This window comes from Chrysoperla carnea, chromosome 1 (genome assembly GCF_905475395.1).
Source record: "Chrysoperla carnea chromosome 1, inChrCarn1.1, whole genome shotgun sequence".
NCBI classification, from domain to species: domain Eukaryota; kingdom Metazoa; phylum Arthropoda; class Insecta; order Neuroptera; family Chrysopidae; genus Chrysoperla; species Chrysoperla carnea.
The window spans coordinates 50,112,962-50,127,214 of NC_058337.1; the positions used below are offsets into that span (position 1 = coordinate 50,112,962).

Genomic DNA, 14,253 nt, shown 5'->3' on the forward strand with positions numbered 1-14,253 from the left:
GGTATTATTAGTAATCTGAAACATAAAGATCCTAAAGCATTTTTGAAGGATTGTGAAGCACTTTTTCGACGAAGAATAAGTAACGTTCTGAAAATTCATGAAGCTATAAAAGTTAACGTTATTTTCTGTGGAGAATTTCAAATTGTATCTGCAAACAAAATGATAACTGAACACAAATACTTCACTACTTCAAATAATCCAATATATCAGAATACTGATGTGAATGAATGGTTTGGGAAGAATGTTGTTGGTCCGATAACACGTGATTTGGAAGAATTCCAGGAACGCGATAGCGGTTGGGCTCTAGTAAACATTATTAACCTTGGTGTTAATATAAATAAATATACACCATTACTTGGATCGTCATATATTGAACTACCTACCCAAATCAAACGACTAGAAGCTTGTATAAACGTAAAGAATGATGATAATGCATGCTTTGCGTGGGCTGTGACGTCAGCATTGTATCCAGTTGAGAAGCATCCCCAGCGTATTTCAAAATATCCACATTATTCAAAAGTGTTGAAGTTGAAAGGTGTACAGTTTCCAATGACACTAAAACAGATACCTAACTTTGAAAATCAAAATGAAATATCGATAAATGTTTATGTACTGAAGAAACACTTGAAAAATTTTAATGTTGTGCCATGCTACTTAACAAAAAATAAATTGATTAATCATGTGAATTTATTACTGATTCAAGATCAGTATGATGAAGATGTTGATGATAATGATAATAATTTATTACCCATTCGTTATCATTACGTTTGGGTTAAAAATCTATCACGTTTGGTTTCCTCCCAGCTGAATAAAGATGGTCATAAAAAGTTTTTCTGTGAGCGATGCTTACACTATTTCTACTCAGAAGAAAAATTGAACAGCCATTATGAAAACTGTAAGAAAATGAATGATTGTGCGATAAGAATGCCTAAGGAAGGAGAAAATATTTTAAAATTCAAAAATTTTAAAAATAAAGAGAAAACCCCTTTTATCATTTACGGGGATATCGAATCTGTATTGGAACCTCTGGATGATAAAATTCGGTATCAAAAACATATACCTGCTGTTGTTGGGTATTATTTTAAATGTGCTTATGATGATTCATTATCATATTATCGTTCATATCGTGGAGTGGATTGTATGGATTGGTTTATAAGGGAGTTAAAACAAATATCTGAAGAAGTGGAAACAATTTTATTGTGCTCGTATGAGATGGATCCATTAACTACTATTGAAGAGGAAGATTTTCAGAAATCTACACATTGTCATATATGTAATAAACCATTTGTGGATGAGGAAAAGAAAGTTAGAGACCATTTTCATCTTGCGTCGAAAACTGGTGGATATAAAGATGGTACCAATTACAGAGGCCCTGCCCACGAATCATGTAATATTAATTATCAAGATAGCCATGTTGTTCCTGTAGTGTTCCATAATATGTCAAATTATGATGGGATGCTGATAGTTGAAGATGTTGCGACAAAGATTGGAGGGCGCGTTGAACTTTTACCTGTTACCAAAGAAAAATATATTTCTTTCACCAAAAAACATTGAAGATTCATCTATAAAATTTCGATTCATAGATTCATTCAGATTTTTAGCTTCTTCCCTTGATAAGCTAGCTTCATACTTGTCGGAATTTCCTAACATGAAGAAGCGTTTTTCTAACGTTTCAGAAAATCAGTTTCAATTGTTGAAAAAGAAAGGTGTAATGCCATATGATTTTATTGATTCTTTTGATAAATTTAATTACACTCAACTACCGAACATAGAAGCATTCTATAATCGATTGGAGGAGAAACAGTGTTCTAGACAAATGTATCATCATGCGCAAAACGTTTGGTCAGCATTTAATTGTTCAAATTTAGGTGATTATGTAGATCTCTATATGGAAACGGATATAATGCTACTTACGGATATTTTCGAAACGTTTAGAGCAACCTGTCTGTCTACGTACAACATTGACCCGGGAAATTACTATACACTTCCGGGATTTACGTTTGACTGTATGTTGAAGTATACAAATATTGAGCTCGAATTGTTGACTGATATAGATATGATGATGTTTGTCGAACGAGGAATTCGCGGTGGTTTGAGTCAATGTATGAAACGACGTTCCACAGCGAATAATAAATACATTCCAGGATTTGATCCATCCAAGCCTGAAGTGTATTTACTTTATACAGACATTAACAATCAATATGGATGGGCGATGAGTCAGTGTCTTCCTTACAGTGGTTTTGAGTGGTGTGATACAGATATTGATGTTTCGATGATTTTAGATGACGCTGATAATGGATATTTCTTAGAAGTGGATCTCAAATATCCTGAAGAACTTCATGATAAACATAAGGATTTACCTTTTTGCCCTGAACATAGAACAGCACCTAATTCTAAACAGAGTAAATTGATGGGTACTCTTCATGATAAAGAGCGATATGTAATTCATTATAGAACATTGAAGCAGGCATTAAACAATGGGCTAAAATTAGAAAAAATTCATAAAGTTTTAAAATTTAAACAGTCGCCTTGGCTTCAATCATATATTGATTTAAATACCAAACTACGAAAGAATGCTAATAATGATTTTGAGAAAAATTTGTATAAATTAATGAACAATGCCGTCTTTGGAAAAACAATGGAAAATATTAGGAAACATTCTAATGTAAAGCTTGTTACAAAATGGGAGGGTCGATATGGGGCAGAAGCTTATATATCTAAACCCCAATTTCATTCTTGTACAATTTTCAATTCAAACTTGGTGGCTATTGAGTTGAAAAAGATGGAGATATTCTTCAATAAGCCTTTGTATATTGGTATGGCAATCTTAGATTTAGCTAAAACTACAATTTATGATTTTCATTATGGCTATATGATTCCACAGCTGGGTGATGATTCTACCGCTATCTATACAGATACTGACTCGGTTATTTACGAAATTAAAAACCATGATCCCTATGAAATGATAAAAAGAGATTGTCACAAGTATTTTGATACCAGTGATTACCATCCTTCTAATGTTTATAATATACCTTGCGTTAATAAGAAAGTGCTTGGTATGATGAAGGATGAAAACAATGGAACTCCTATGACTCATTTTGTAGGATTACGATCAAAATTATATACATTAAAAATAGCAACCCCTCTAGAAAAACAATCAAAATCACTTGATGATGCTATATTTAATCATGGGAATATTAAACAAGAACCAAATAATCTTGGGTTAACAAAAAAAGCTAAGGGAGTTAAAAGGTCAGTTCTTAGTACGAAAATAACATTTGAAGATTATGTTGAATGTTTGGAGGAATTTAAAGAGATATCAGTTGATCAAAACCTCATAAAATCTGATAAACTTAAGCTTTACACCCAAACTCAGACAAAAATTGCTCTAAGCCCTTATGATGATAAGCGATATATTATACCTGGTTCCTATGATACACTACCCTGGGGTCACTATTCTTTGAATACTACAACCTATAAACGAAAAGCTGAATATATAGATGAACCTTGCATCAAAAAGAAAAAAAATGTATAGTTAATTCGTAAGCATGACAATATCACTTATTCATTGAAGAGATCGATGCTAATATCATTTATAGTGAAATTCTTGAATTCATAAGTTATCTCAATAATCTCAATATTGTTAAAAAATCAGTGTAAACTTTAATTAATTAATTAATTATTACCTATTTAATATTATGTTAAAATGTTTTTTTTGTTGATTTTTAAAATGTCATCTCATTGAGGTGTGATTGTGTGTGTGTGTGTGTAACGTAAAATTAATTTTTATAACCTCTAAAACAAATTGAATATATGCTCATTTATAAAAAAAAATCGTATGTTTTAAAATTTGTCATAGGACTTGCAGAAACTTATATATTAAATTATTTACATATAATTAAACAAATTAATTAGAGTTTTCTTTTAGCAATAGAATTGTTATCTTATAAATTAATTATCTATTTATAATTTAGTATTAATATTATTGTATTGTATATCAATTGTTTACCAATAAAATAAAAATCTACCAATAAATTAAAAAATGCATAATTAACCATTGAATTATTATTACCTTGTAAATTAGCTATCTATTTATAATTTAGTATATATTAATATTATTATACTGTATATCAATATTGTTTACTAATAAAATAAAAATCTAAATAATGTAATTGAGTTTCTTTTTACAAAACACTTTAAATAATATTTGACCTTCATGAATATAATATTTTAAATTATTTTTGTAAAAACGTTTTTAAGTTATTAACTTTTTTTGTCTATGTTGTAACAAGGTCTTGTGGTTGAGTGGTTAGCATAGTAGACTTCCGCTCATGAGGGCCCGCGTTCAAATCTTATAGTAGTAAGTAAAATTTTTTTAAGCAATCCATATAATATTATTAATATTCGCTGTTAATACATGAAGAAGTTATGTTGACAATTATACCAACGTACGCTACGTATGCTAAATTACAAATAATGGTAAGTAAAGAGTATGATGTAAGTGTGTTAACAAGTGTGGTTCAGATGGGTTGTAATTGAATACAATATACATACATAAATAATAAGTATGCGTTAAGGTTAGGCAACCAGCATTACATAAAAAGGAACAAAAAAGTGCAAAATGGACCTTAGAATTTCCCATAAGAAATAACATGTAAAAATGAGCAAAAGTGGGCCCGGACTGGTATAGCTTATCTACTCCTTTAGCCATTTATTTTGAAGTCAAACTATATAAAATGACAGCGCATCTTATTTAAAAAAAAAATTAATTAATTTATTTTATTTAAGGTCGCTTTAGACTATTATTTTTTGTCAAATTATGAAAAATTTATTTTACCATAAAATTATGAAAAATGTGGTTTAGATGCAAAACTTTAGTTAGTTAACTAAAAAATTGCTATGCTTCGATTAATTTAAATTATCATTTTTTCTTAAAATAAATATACTTGGAACAAAATCTGTGCGTATTCTTGTATAATACTAATTTTCAAAATGCCCACATTGTATGCCCTTTTTTTTTTTTTTTTTTTTTTTTTTTTTTTTTAAATATATCAATGTCACTAAAAAAATATTTAATTCATAAAAACTGGCTAATTTTTTTTTTGAACGCATTTCGTTATGTGTATTAGATTGACCCATTATTATTATTATAGTTAACTTATGTAGTGTGTACAAACAAATTAAAAAAACTTGCAACACTCTTGAAATTATAGATAGTTTTTGTGGCAAACAGTTTTGAGTTCACCACTGAATTCATATTAATATCAATATTTTAATAAGAACCAGTCATTAATGAAATAACTATATTTCCCTTCCTTGTTAAGGTAATCGTTATTATTATGAAAAATTTGAAAAATAAAATCATCGTCTGTCTCCAATTTTGTAAACGTAAAAATAAACAAGTGAAAACAAATAATTGACTGAGTTAATTGTTGAAATACCATGTAGAGACAGTATTGATTACTCTCTCATATAGCACATACATACTTGTCACACATATATAACTGATATTCCCATATAATACATGCTATACAATTTGCGCTCTCACAGTAAACGGTGACGTTTACGAAAAAATGTTTCAAACAAAAGTTGGTTATTTTATTTACTTTTGTTCTATCTCTAAAGGTTTACAAGATGGGTCCTACGGACCCAAGACCCAATTGACATATGTTGCTCATTTACGAACTCTACCTCACTTTTTACGTCCTAAAAACGCTATAAAATTTCAGCTTGATATCTCTTTTCGTTTTTGAGTAATCTGGATGACAGACGACAGACAGAGAAACAGGCAACCGGAAATGGACTAATTAGGTGATTTTATGAACACCTATACCAAAATTTTGTTCATAGCATCAATATTTCTAAGCGTTACAAACTTGGGACTAAACTTAGTATACCTTGGTATATTTCATATACATGGTATAATTATTTAGCTTGTATTATTATAAATTTGCATTTTCTATGGTTAAATTGCCAATCTGCGATAGTAAAACTAGAAATACCTTAAGTGACTACAGAAAAGAGACAATACGATAAGAGACGAGACAGACAGTTAGATAGGTAATTAGATTTCACTTTTTCTCAAATATACATCGTATATCGAGTCGAAAAATATTGCAATATGCAAAAAAATTTCCAATCAATACTATATTGAGTGTCTTTTTTAACTTGACTTATACTTAAAACTCGAAAAATAAGTTTAATCGAGGAAAATGCTTCAAACTAAATGCTAGTTTCAAAGACACACATCTTTCGATCTAAGTTTTCGGGCTCAATTAAAATTTCACTCTGATTCATAGCTGACAAACAAAAACGAACGTTTTAAGTTAGAAAGTTGTTTTTTTATAAAAACGCAAACCCTTTTTTGTAAACCGAATAGTTTAGACTGAAATTGATAATGAAAATCTAGCTTTTAGCGTGTTTCTTCATTCAATTAGAACAAAAATGGTCTTTGTAGAAAAGCGAACTACTTTTATTTGATTTATTGGAAAAATTTTTTCGAAGAGTGCTTAGATCCCACAGAAACAATTACACGAAATAATAATTTTGATATGAGTAAACAATTTTGGGTAAAATTTAGCAGTCCGTTTTTGCCTTACTTATACGATTTTTGGAAAAATTTTCGGACAGAAAATATTACCTTTTTAATGAAAACCAATTTTCTAATTTAAAGTGTTCATCTGTCTATTACCACTTAGAGAGTAGAGTGAGCTTTTCATTGAGCTTGAACGCATAGGTCAGGTTCAATGTCTACATAATATGTGCGCTTTTACACCCATAATTTTTTGCTTGAAACTTTTTTAAACGATAAAAGTTATTTTTCGAGACTCGAAACCTGTAAATGTTCCACCTTTTACATCTTTCAAAAAAGGGATCCTGATAAGTGTAGTTTTCTATTCTGAAAACGATTGTCCCGCTTAAACATACCAGTAGCATATTTTCTGGAGTTTGTCATTTAAGAGAGAAGAAAAGCAGATGGGCCCCACTAACAGACCATTGAATAAAGACGTGTTTTTCCAAAAGTTATAGTTATATCTATACATGTCTAAAACACTACTTACGAACTAAGATATGAATTTGTACATCTAATTTTTTAGGTATGGATCTACATATCTAAAAAACTTTTTAATATATATCTATTCAATTTTTTCAAATGTAAGTGTACATTTTTTGTGCGTATCTAAAAAAACATTTATCGCAAAAAACTATTTAAAGACATTTGTAATATTTAATGTGATTTTATGTTTAACTTATGGTCACTTAATCATGTTATTGACACCTACAATATTTATTTACCAACGGCTTTTTTTTTTGCTTTTAGTTAAAAAAAAAAGTAAGAAATTCATAGAATAGGATATTTTTTACTTAAAAAAAATATTGAATATCCAATATACCTTCTATCTTTTCATAGCTATACATCTAAAATTATGGGAATTTTTTATATTATTCTGAAGGGTAATTATCGTATTATTTCCATTTTTTTTTTTGTTGATAAAAAACTGACAACAAAACCAAACATCTTGCAGGCCAGTGTACGTCATATAAACATATTATAAGGCGAAAGGAACATCAAAATTTAAAATATAATTCTACAAATATGTATAAATAATCAATTAAAAAAATTCAAAGATTTGATAAATGTTTATATGAAATATATCAAGGTATACTAAGTTTAGTCCCAAGCTTGTAACGCTTAAAATTATTGATGCTACGAATAAAATTTTACTAGGTGTTTATAAAAACACTTCATTAGTCCATTTCCGGTTGTCCATCTGTCTGTCTGTCGTCTGTCTTCTGTCCGTCTTTCATCATGATAACTCAAAAACGAATAGAGATATCAAGCTGAAATTTTTATAACGTTCTTAGGACGTAAAAAATGAGATCGAGTTCGCAACATAGGTCAATTGGGTCTTCGGTCCGTAGAATCATTCTTGTAAATTCTTAGAGATAGAACAAAAGTTTAAATATGAAAACTGTTCCTTAAAAAAAATAAACAACTGTTGTTTGAAACATTTTTTCGTAAAATCACTGTTTAAGGCCCAAATTAGGTTAGGACCATATAGTATGTATACACGTATTGTATTTATCTGTAAGAGGAGTGGATATCTTTCTTTACTTACATGACGTAAAAAAATATACGATTGCGTAATCAGCACTATCTATACATGGTCTTTCAACAATTATCTCAATCAATTGTTTGTTTTCACTTGTTTATTATATAAATATAGATAAGCAATTTACGAGAAAATCTACAAATAAATGGGAAAGGGACTGATTATACAAAATGTAAAATTAACTCTATAGTTTATAGCCCAGGTAACGAAGCAATACTGCTTATATTTGTTTGTTTTTGCCTCAACAAATCCATCTTCGTGTTACATATATGTAATTGTTCTTTTACAAAATTGTTTAAATGCACTCCTACATATCTCGGGTGTGATTTCTTGAACCGTTTCCTTTTATTATCTGTTCAAAATGGTCCACATTTCTCAACGACCATTTAAATTCCTATCGAGCTTTCTCAATTTGTTGACACCCTGTATATTCAGTGCCAAAAGTGAATAGCTGAATGATAATATTTTTAAAAGCAGAGCTTTTTACAAGGAATAAATTTCTTCGTAAATCTTATAATAAAAAAGTTTTCCATATTTAGCCAACTTAGCTATCCTGTACGCATAATATAATCCCTATGGCCGGTTAAATCTTTTCTACGCATAAAAAATGGCTTTTAGTTTTCGTTTTAAAAAATTTTAATAACGATGATTTTGAATTTAGGGGTTTTCTAAACGTGAAATCTCTGTCAAGACCGAATATTGAAAATAGAGATACTAATAAACTAACGAATCTATTACATGTGTACAGTCAATTAAAATTTGTTATAGAAATGTGAAATTTTGATTCGGCCACATTATCACATTAGCCTAAATATCACAGGTAAAAATTTTAAGCTAACTTTATGAAAGATACTTAAAGAGACTCAAATGCGTCTCTTAAAACTTCAAAGACAGTTTTTTGACCTGGAAAGCTGAGGTGTTTATAGGTGAAAGCGTTTGGAAGCAATTATTTATTTAAATAATATAACAATTTATTTTAATAATTTTAATTTACATATCTATTGGCAGGGAGCATAGTAGGTGAATGAGACAGCTAAATCGAGCACAGCGCTGTTATTTTATAAAATTTGCAATAAATTATGCGTTGTATTAAAAACATGACTAATTTCCAATTTTTTATAATGTAAATAGTATAGTGAAATGGCAAACTAAAATTATTGAAAAATTACAATTAATTTAACTTGTTGCATTAGATATTGTAAAAATAAGCGACGAAATTGCATAAATAAAATTTTTATACCATGTATATATGAAATATACATAGTATATTAAGTTTTTATACCATGTATATATGAAATATACATAGTATATTAAGTTTCGTCCCAAGTTTGTAACGCTTAAAAATATTGATGCTACGAAAAAAATTTTGGTATAGGTGTTCATAGAATCACCTAATTAATCCATTTCCGGTTGTCCGTCCGTCCGTCCGTCCGTCCGTCTGTGGACACGATAACTCAAAAACGAAAAAAGATATCGAGCTGAAATTTTTACAGCGTACTCAGGACGTACAAAGTGAGGTCAAGTTCGTAAATGAGCATCATAGGTCAATTGGGTCTTGTAAACCGTTAGAGATAGAACAAAAGTTTAAATGTAAAAAATGTTCCTTATAAAAAAATAAAAAACTTTTGTTTGAAACATTTTTTTGTAAACATCACTGTTCACCCACGAGGGCGTTAATTAGGTGCAAATTTTATAGTATGTATTAATATAGGAATATCAGTTGTGTGTGTGTGTGTGTGTATTTAAAAGTGAATATCTTTTGTTATTTACGTGACGTCAAAAAAACAAACGATTGCGCATCAACACTATGTATTATAGTACCTATGTATTAATATGGTATTATCAGTTATATATGTGTGACATTAAGTATATGTTTGTGTAATGTGACAGGGTAATCAACACTGTCTATACATGGTATTTCAACAATTAACTCAGTCAATTGTTTGTTTTCACTTGTTTAAATGTAAATTATCATAATAATTCATTTAAATTTGTTAGAAAATAGTAAAAATAATTTCAATGTAAAACATATATATATATATATATATAATCCATAGGCTTATATGTCTACTTGATTCCAAAAAAACTGCCCCAGTTAAAACATTCTAAGCGTACTCATCATATGTTATGTTATAATAGTAACACTTAGAATGTTTTAAAACGAGCATTTTTCTTGACATAGAGTATCCATCCATTTCATTGTATTAATAAAGTAGTGTGTCGTTACTTAACTATGATAACTCGAATACTTCTTTCATTGCACCTAATGAGGAAATACTTCAAAGTTTTTATAAAATTAGAAATATAAGTTTGGAAAATGTCGTGAAACGTAATTTTTATACTAAAAATAAATAAATATTCACTTTGACAAGTTCACACAACCTTTTATCTAAACTTTACAGACTGTAAACTATGTTTTTTGTATATTTTTTTTGTATCTGGTAAATAATAAGTCGATATTTTATAAAAACAGGTCACATTTTCAAAATTATCTGAACCATGAACTATCTGCTGGGTCCATATAATTAACGTATTAGAATGTGTATAATGTCCTTATTTTTTGCTAATATGGTTTTGACACTATCATCACTTCCTTCCTAAGCACATCATATGGATCAGTAGACAATCTCCATATGACATTGCATAGCGCACAAGTTTATTTAAAAAAATATATCAAACGATTATGACATTTTGGAATGTATAAAGGCTACAAGTTTTTAAAATTTAACTTATCGTATAATATGCTTTTTATATGAAATTAAGCCGCTATAAGAACGATTATAAATTCAAACGAAAAAAAATAACATTTAAGAATTGGGACATCCAATGAAAATTATAGGATATTAACAAGCAGGCCTTGCTAGAAAATGTAACGGTTGTTCTAAATATTTGAACAATTTCAAAGTAATCGATATTTCTTATAAAAGTAGTCAATTTGTATTTAAAGTCAGGTGTTTGTACGTACGAGCTTTTAAAACACTGAACCACTTCGCAGTTTTTATGGACGTCAGCTTTTAATCTCGCATTGATGGTAAGAAATGTTGCTAGCAGCATCTAAGCATGAATGGAATTTGGTTGGGAAATATTTTTTTAACAAAATGATAGAAATTTTTGAAAATTTTGGAAAGTCATGAAAGCTTATATATATACTCATCTACATATATACTCATCTACATACTTTTAACTTAAAGCAATCTCTTTCATTTAAATTTTGCTATAAATTTTTGTTAGGAGCGTCTATTAAGATAAAAAAAAAAAGTTTAAATAAAAAATATTATAATAATATAATATAAAAGTTTAAATGATTTAATAAAGATAAAATATACTGTTATCGAATTATTTTTTTTGAACTTTAAGTTTAAAAAGTGCCAAAAAGATGGATTAAACATGGGGCTAAATGAAAAATATAATCGACATTTGTCAAAAATAATATCGATAATCATACTTTAAACTTTTAACAGAATTTCAAAAATTTTTTCAATTTTCTTTTACTTAATTAAAAATTATTTAATATTTACATACTGTTTACCTATGAATGCACATAGCAAAACAGGTTGGTGAACGCAAATCTTTAAGTCATTTCGGGATATTTTAGGACAGATATACAGATGCAAAATATAAATAAATATAAATAAAAATTTGACTTAAACACAAATTTAGAACTTCAATGAATGCAACAAGAAATACGCGCAGAGAATATTTTTAATGTTGGAGGCAAAGTAATATATAATAACGTTATAGTTAAATTACATGTAATAGTTAGGTTGTGTTGTAATGACCACGAAGGATTTATTTTGATACATTTAGGCCATAGAGAGGCCATATTTTGAGATACTGAGTGCACAGCCTATTACAACTAATAATTAAATTAATTTTTAATGTGCATGATGATTTACAGTGTTTATTACACATAGTTTATTTTTTTACGTCATGTAAGTAAAGAAAGATATCCACTCCTCTTGCACACAAATACAATACGTGTATACATACTATATGTTGATAACCTTATTTGCGTCCTCGCGGATAAACAGCGATGTTCACGAAAAAATGTTTGAAACAAAAGTTGTTTATTTTTTTATAAGGAACATTTTCATAAGCTTTTGTTTTATCTCTAACGGTTTACAAGATGGGTCCTACGGATCCAAGACCCAATTGACCTATGTTGTTCATTTACGAACTCGACTTCACTTTTTACATCCTAAGTACGCTTTAAAAATATCAGCTCGATATCTCTTTTCGTTTTTGAGCTATCGTGGTGACAGACGGACAGACAGACAGACAGACAACAACCGGAAAAGCACTAATTAGGAGATTTTATGAACACCTATATCAAAATTTTGTTCATAGCATCAATATTTTTAAGCGTTACAAACTTGTGACTAAACTTAGTATACCTTGGTATATTTCATATACATCGTATAAAAATAGGACTATAATCCTCAAACATCTGTGCAATTACTGAGCTTATAAAAGACATTTTGATTTTAATTTAGCAGGAAATATCATATTAGGTTCTAATAGGTTAATGCAAATGCCATTTTTTTCCACCAAAGACAAAAATTTTTGGGTGACAGTGAACTATGGGTAGGCTAGCACACACATTTTATGTGAAAGAATGTTATTTTTCATTTCATATTTTCATTTCAATTTTTTCGGGATGAAAATAATAATTTTCTATCAGAAAATAAACAAACAAAAAAGGAAACCCACTTCAATACAAGATCTACAATAAACAAAATAAATTAAAACGTAAACAATGCAACATACTTCAAAATTTGTTTTTCATTTGGAAAAAACGCTTGTTTTTACATACATATACACATTTTTCTCAAGTAAACTTTTGGAGAAAATTTTTGGTAAAAAACTTCTTTCGCATATGGTTGCAGTTCAATCAAAAAAATAATTCAATTCATAATCAAGGGTAAAAAGAAGAGTATGTGAACCCAAAAACGGTAACAAAAAGCTTGGTTAAGTTGATAAACTGATGATAAACTTGATGTTACGAAATTAGAAAGAAAACCTCATTCAGCATTATTTTAGCAAATTATTGTAATATTAGATAGAAAAGCAATTCTATAGGTTTTTGACTAAATCTGCCGCTTTTTCAAGTTGTTTTCTACAGCTTTTGCTCCTCTTTGTGTAGAGATTACAATCAATAGTTTGATCCTTAACATAAATTCTCGAATTCTAAAATTATAGTCTACACTATATTTATATTAAAAAAACATTTACCATTATTTTCAGATGGATATCATTACCCAAAAACCTTTTTTTGTTTGTAACAACCTTTTTCAAAGCAATTCGTATTCATATGTAGGTATTGATTTAGTACTAAAAATTAATTAATATTTTTATAATGTTTTATCAATTTTTTTCACAAGTTGATAGTCTCTGTTGGCATTATAAAATTATGATAAATAATAAAAATGTCTATGTTAAAATAATGTGTATATTTTTAGTGTAAACAAATAATAAACATCTATTGTTAAACCTTATCATCTAATTTAATTATTTATTTGTACAAAATGTTGTAAGTTTTTTGAAATTCAATTTTTTAGAATACATAACAAAAATGATTAAAATGAGACATAATATTTGTATGATATTCGATTATTTGATATTACATATATAGTACACATAGCAGTGATATTTAATATGTTTTTAAATATCCTATTCGTGTCTGCTATTATACAGTTTTATTCCATATCTCCTTAAATGTTGTTAACATGAAAAGATCCCGCTCTAGCATTGGATTTTACTCTAGATACAAGACGATATTGTCGTCCATATCAAAAATCCAAATGGGAGGAACCAGCTATATGAATTTAGCTGAATACATGCAACTAAGTATTTAATTAGAACAGGCGCTAGAAATAGTTAAGTGTGCAAAAATCGATAAAGGCTTCCGGATGTTTCCAGAAACCTTATTGGTCCAGTTTTTGTATATCACCCCTCCTCCCTCCACAAAAACAATCAAATGTCAATTTTATGAACCAAATAAAGCTATTCGAGGTTTTTCGAGTACTCAACTCTTTCTAGCGCCTTCTCAATAATAATAACGTAAATAAAACCGTTAGAGATAGAACAAAAGTTTAAATGTTTCTTAAAAATTTTGGTATAGGTGTTCATGAAATCGCCT

At 28.6% G+C, this 14,253-nt stretch overlaps 2 protein-coding genes across 2 annotated transcripts in view; both read left to right on the forward strand.

Moving 5' to 3' along the window:
- The window catches only part of LOC123306116 (protein hunchback), a 111,396-nt gene that overhangs the window by 52,298 nt on the left and 44,845 nt on the right, over window positions 1–14,253 (forward strand). The gene's annotated exons all lie outside the window — the stretch shown is intronic.
- On the forward strand, window positions 1,649–3,535 carry LOC123305546. Its single transcript, XM_044887302.1, has one exon. It carries the CDS (start codon window positions 1,649–1,651, stop codon window positions 3,533–3,535), a length of 1,887 nt encoding a protein of 628 aa, XP_044743237.1.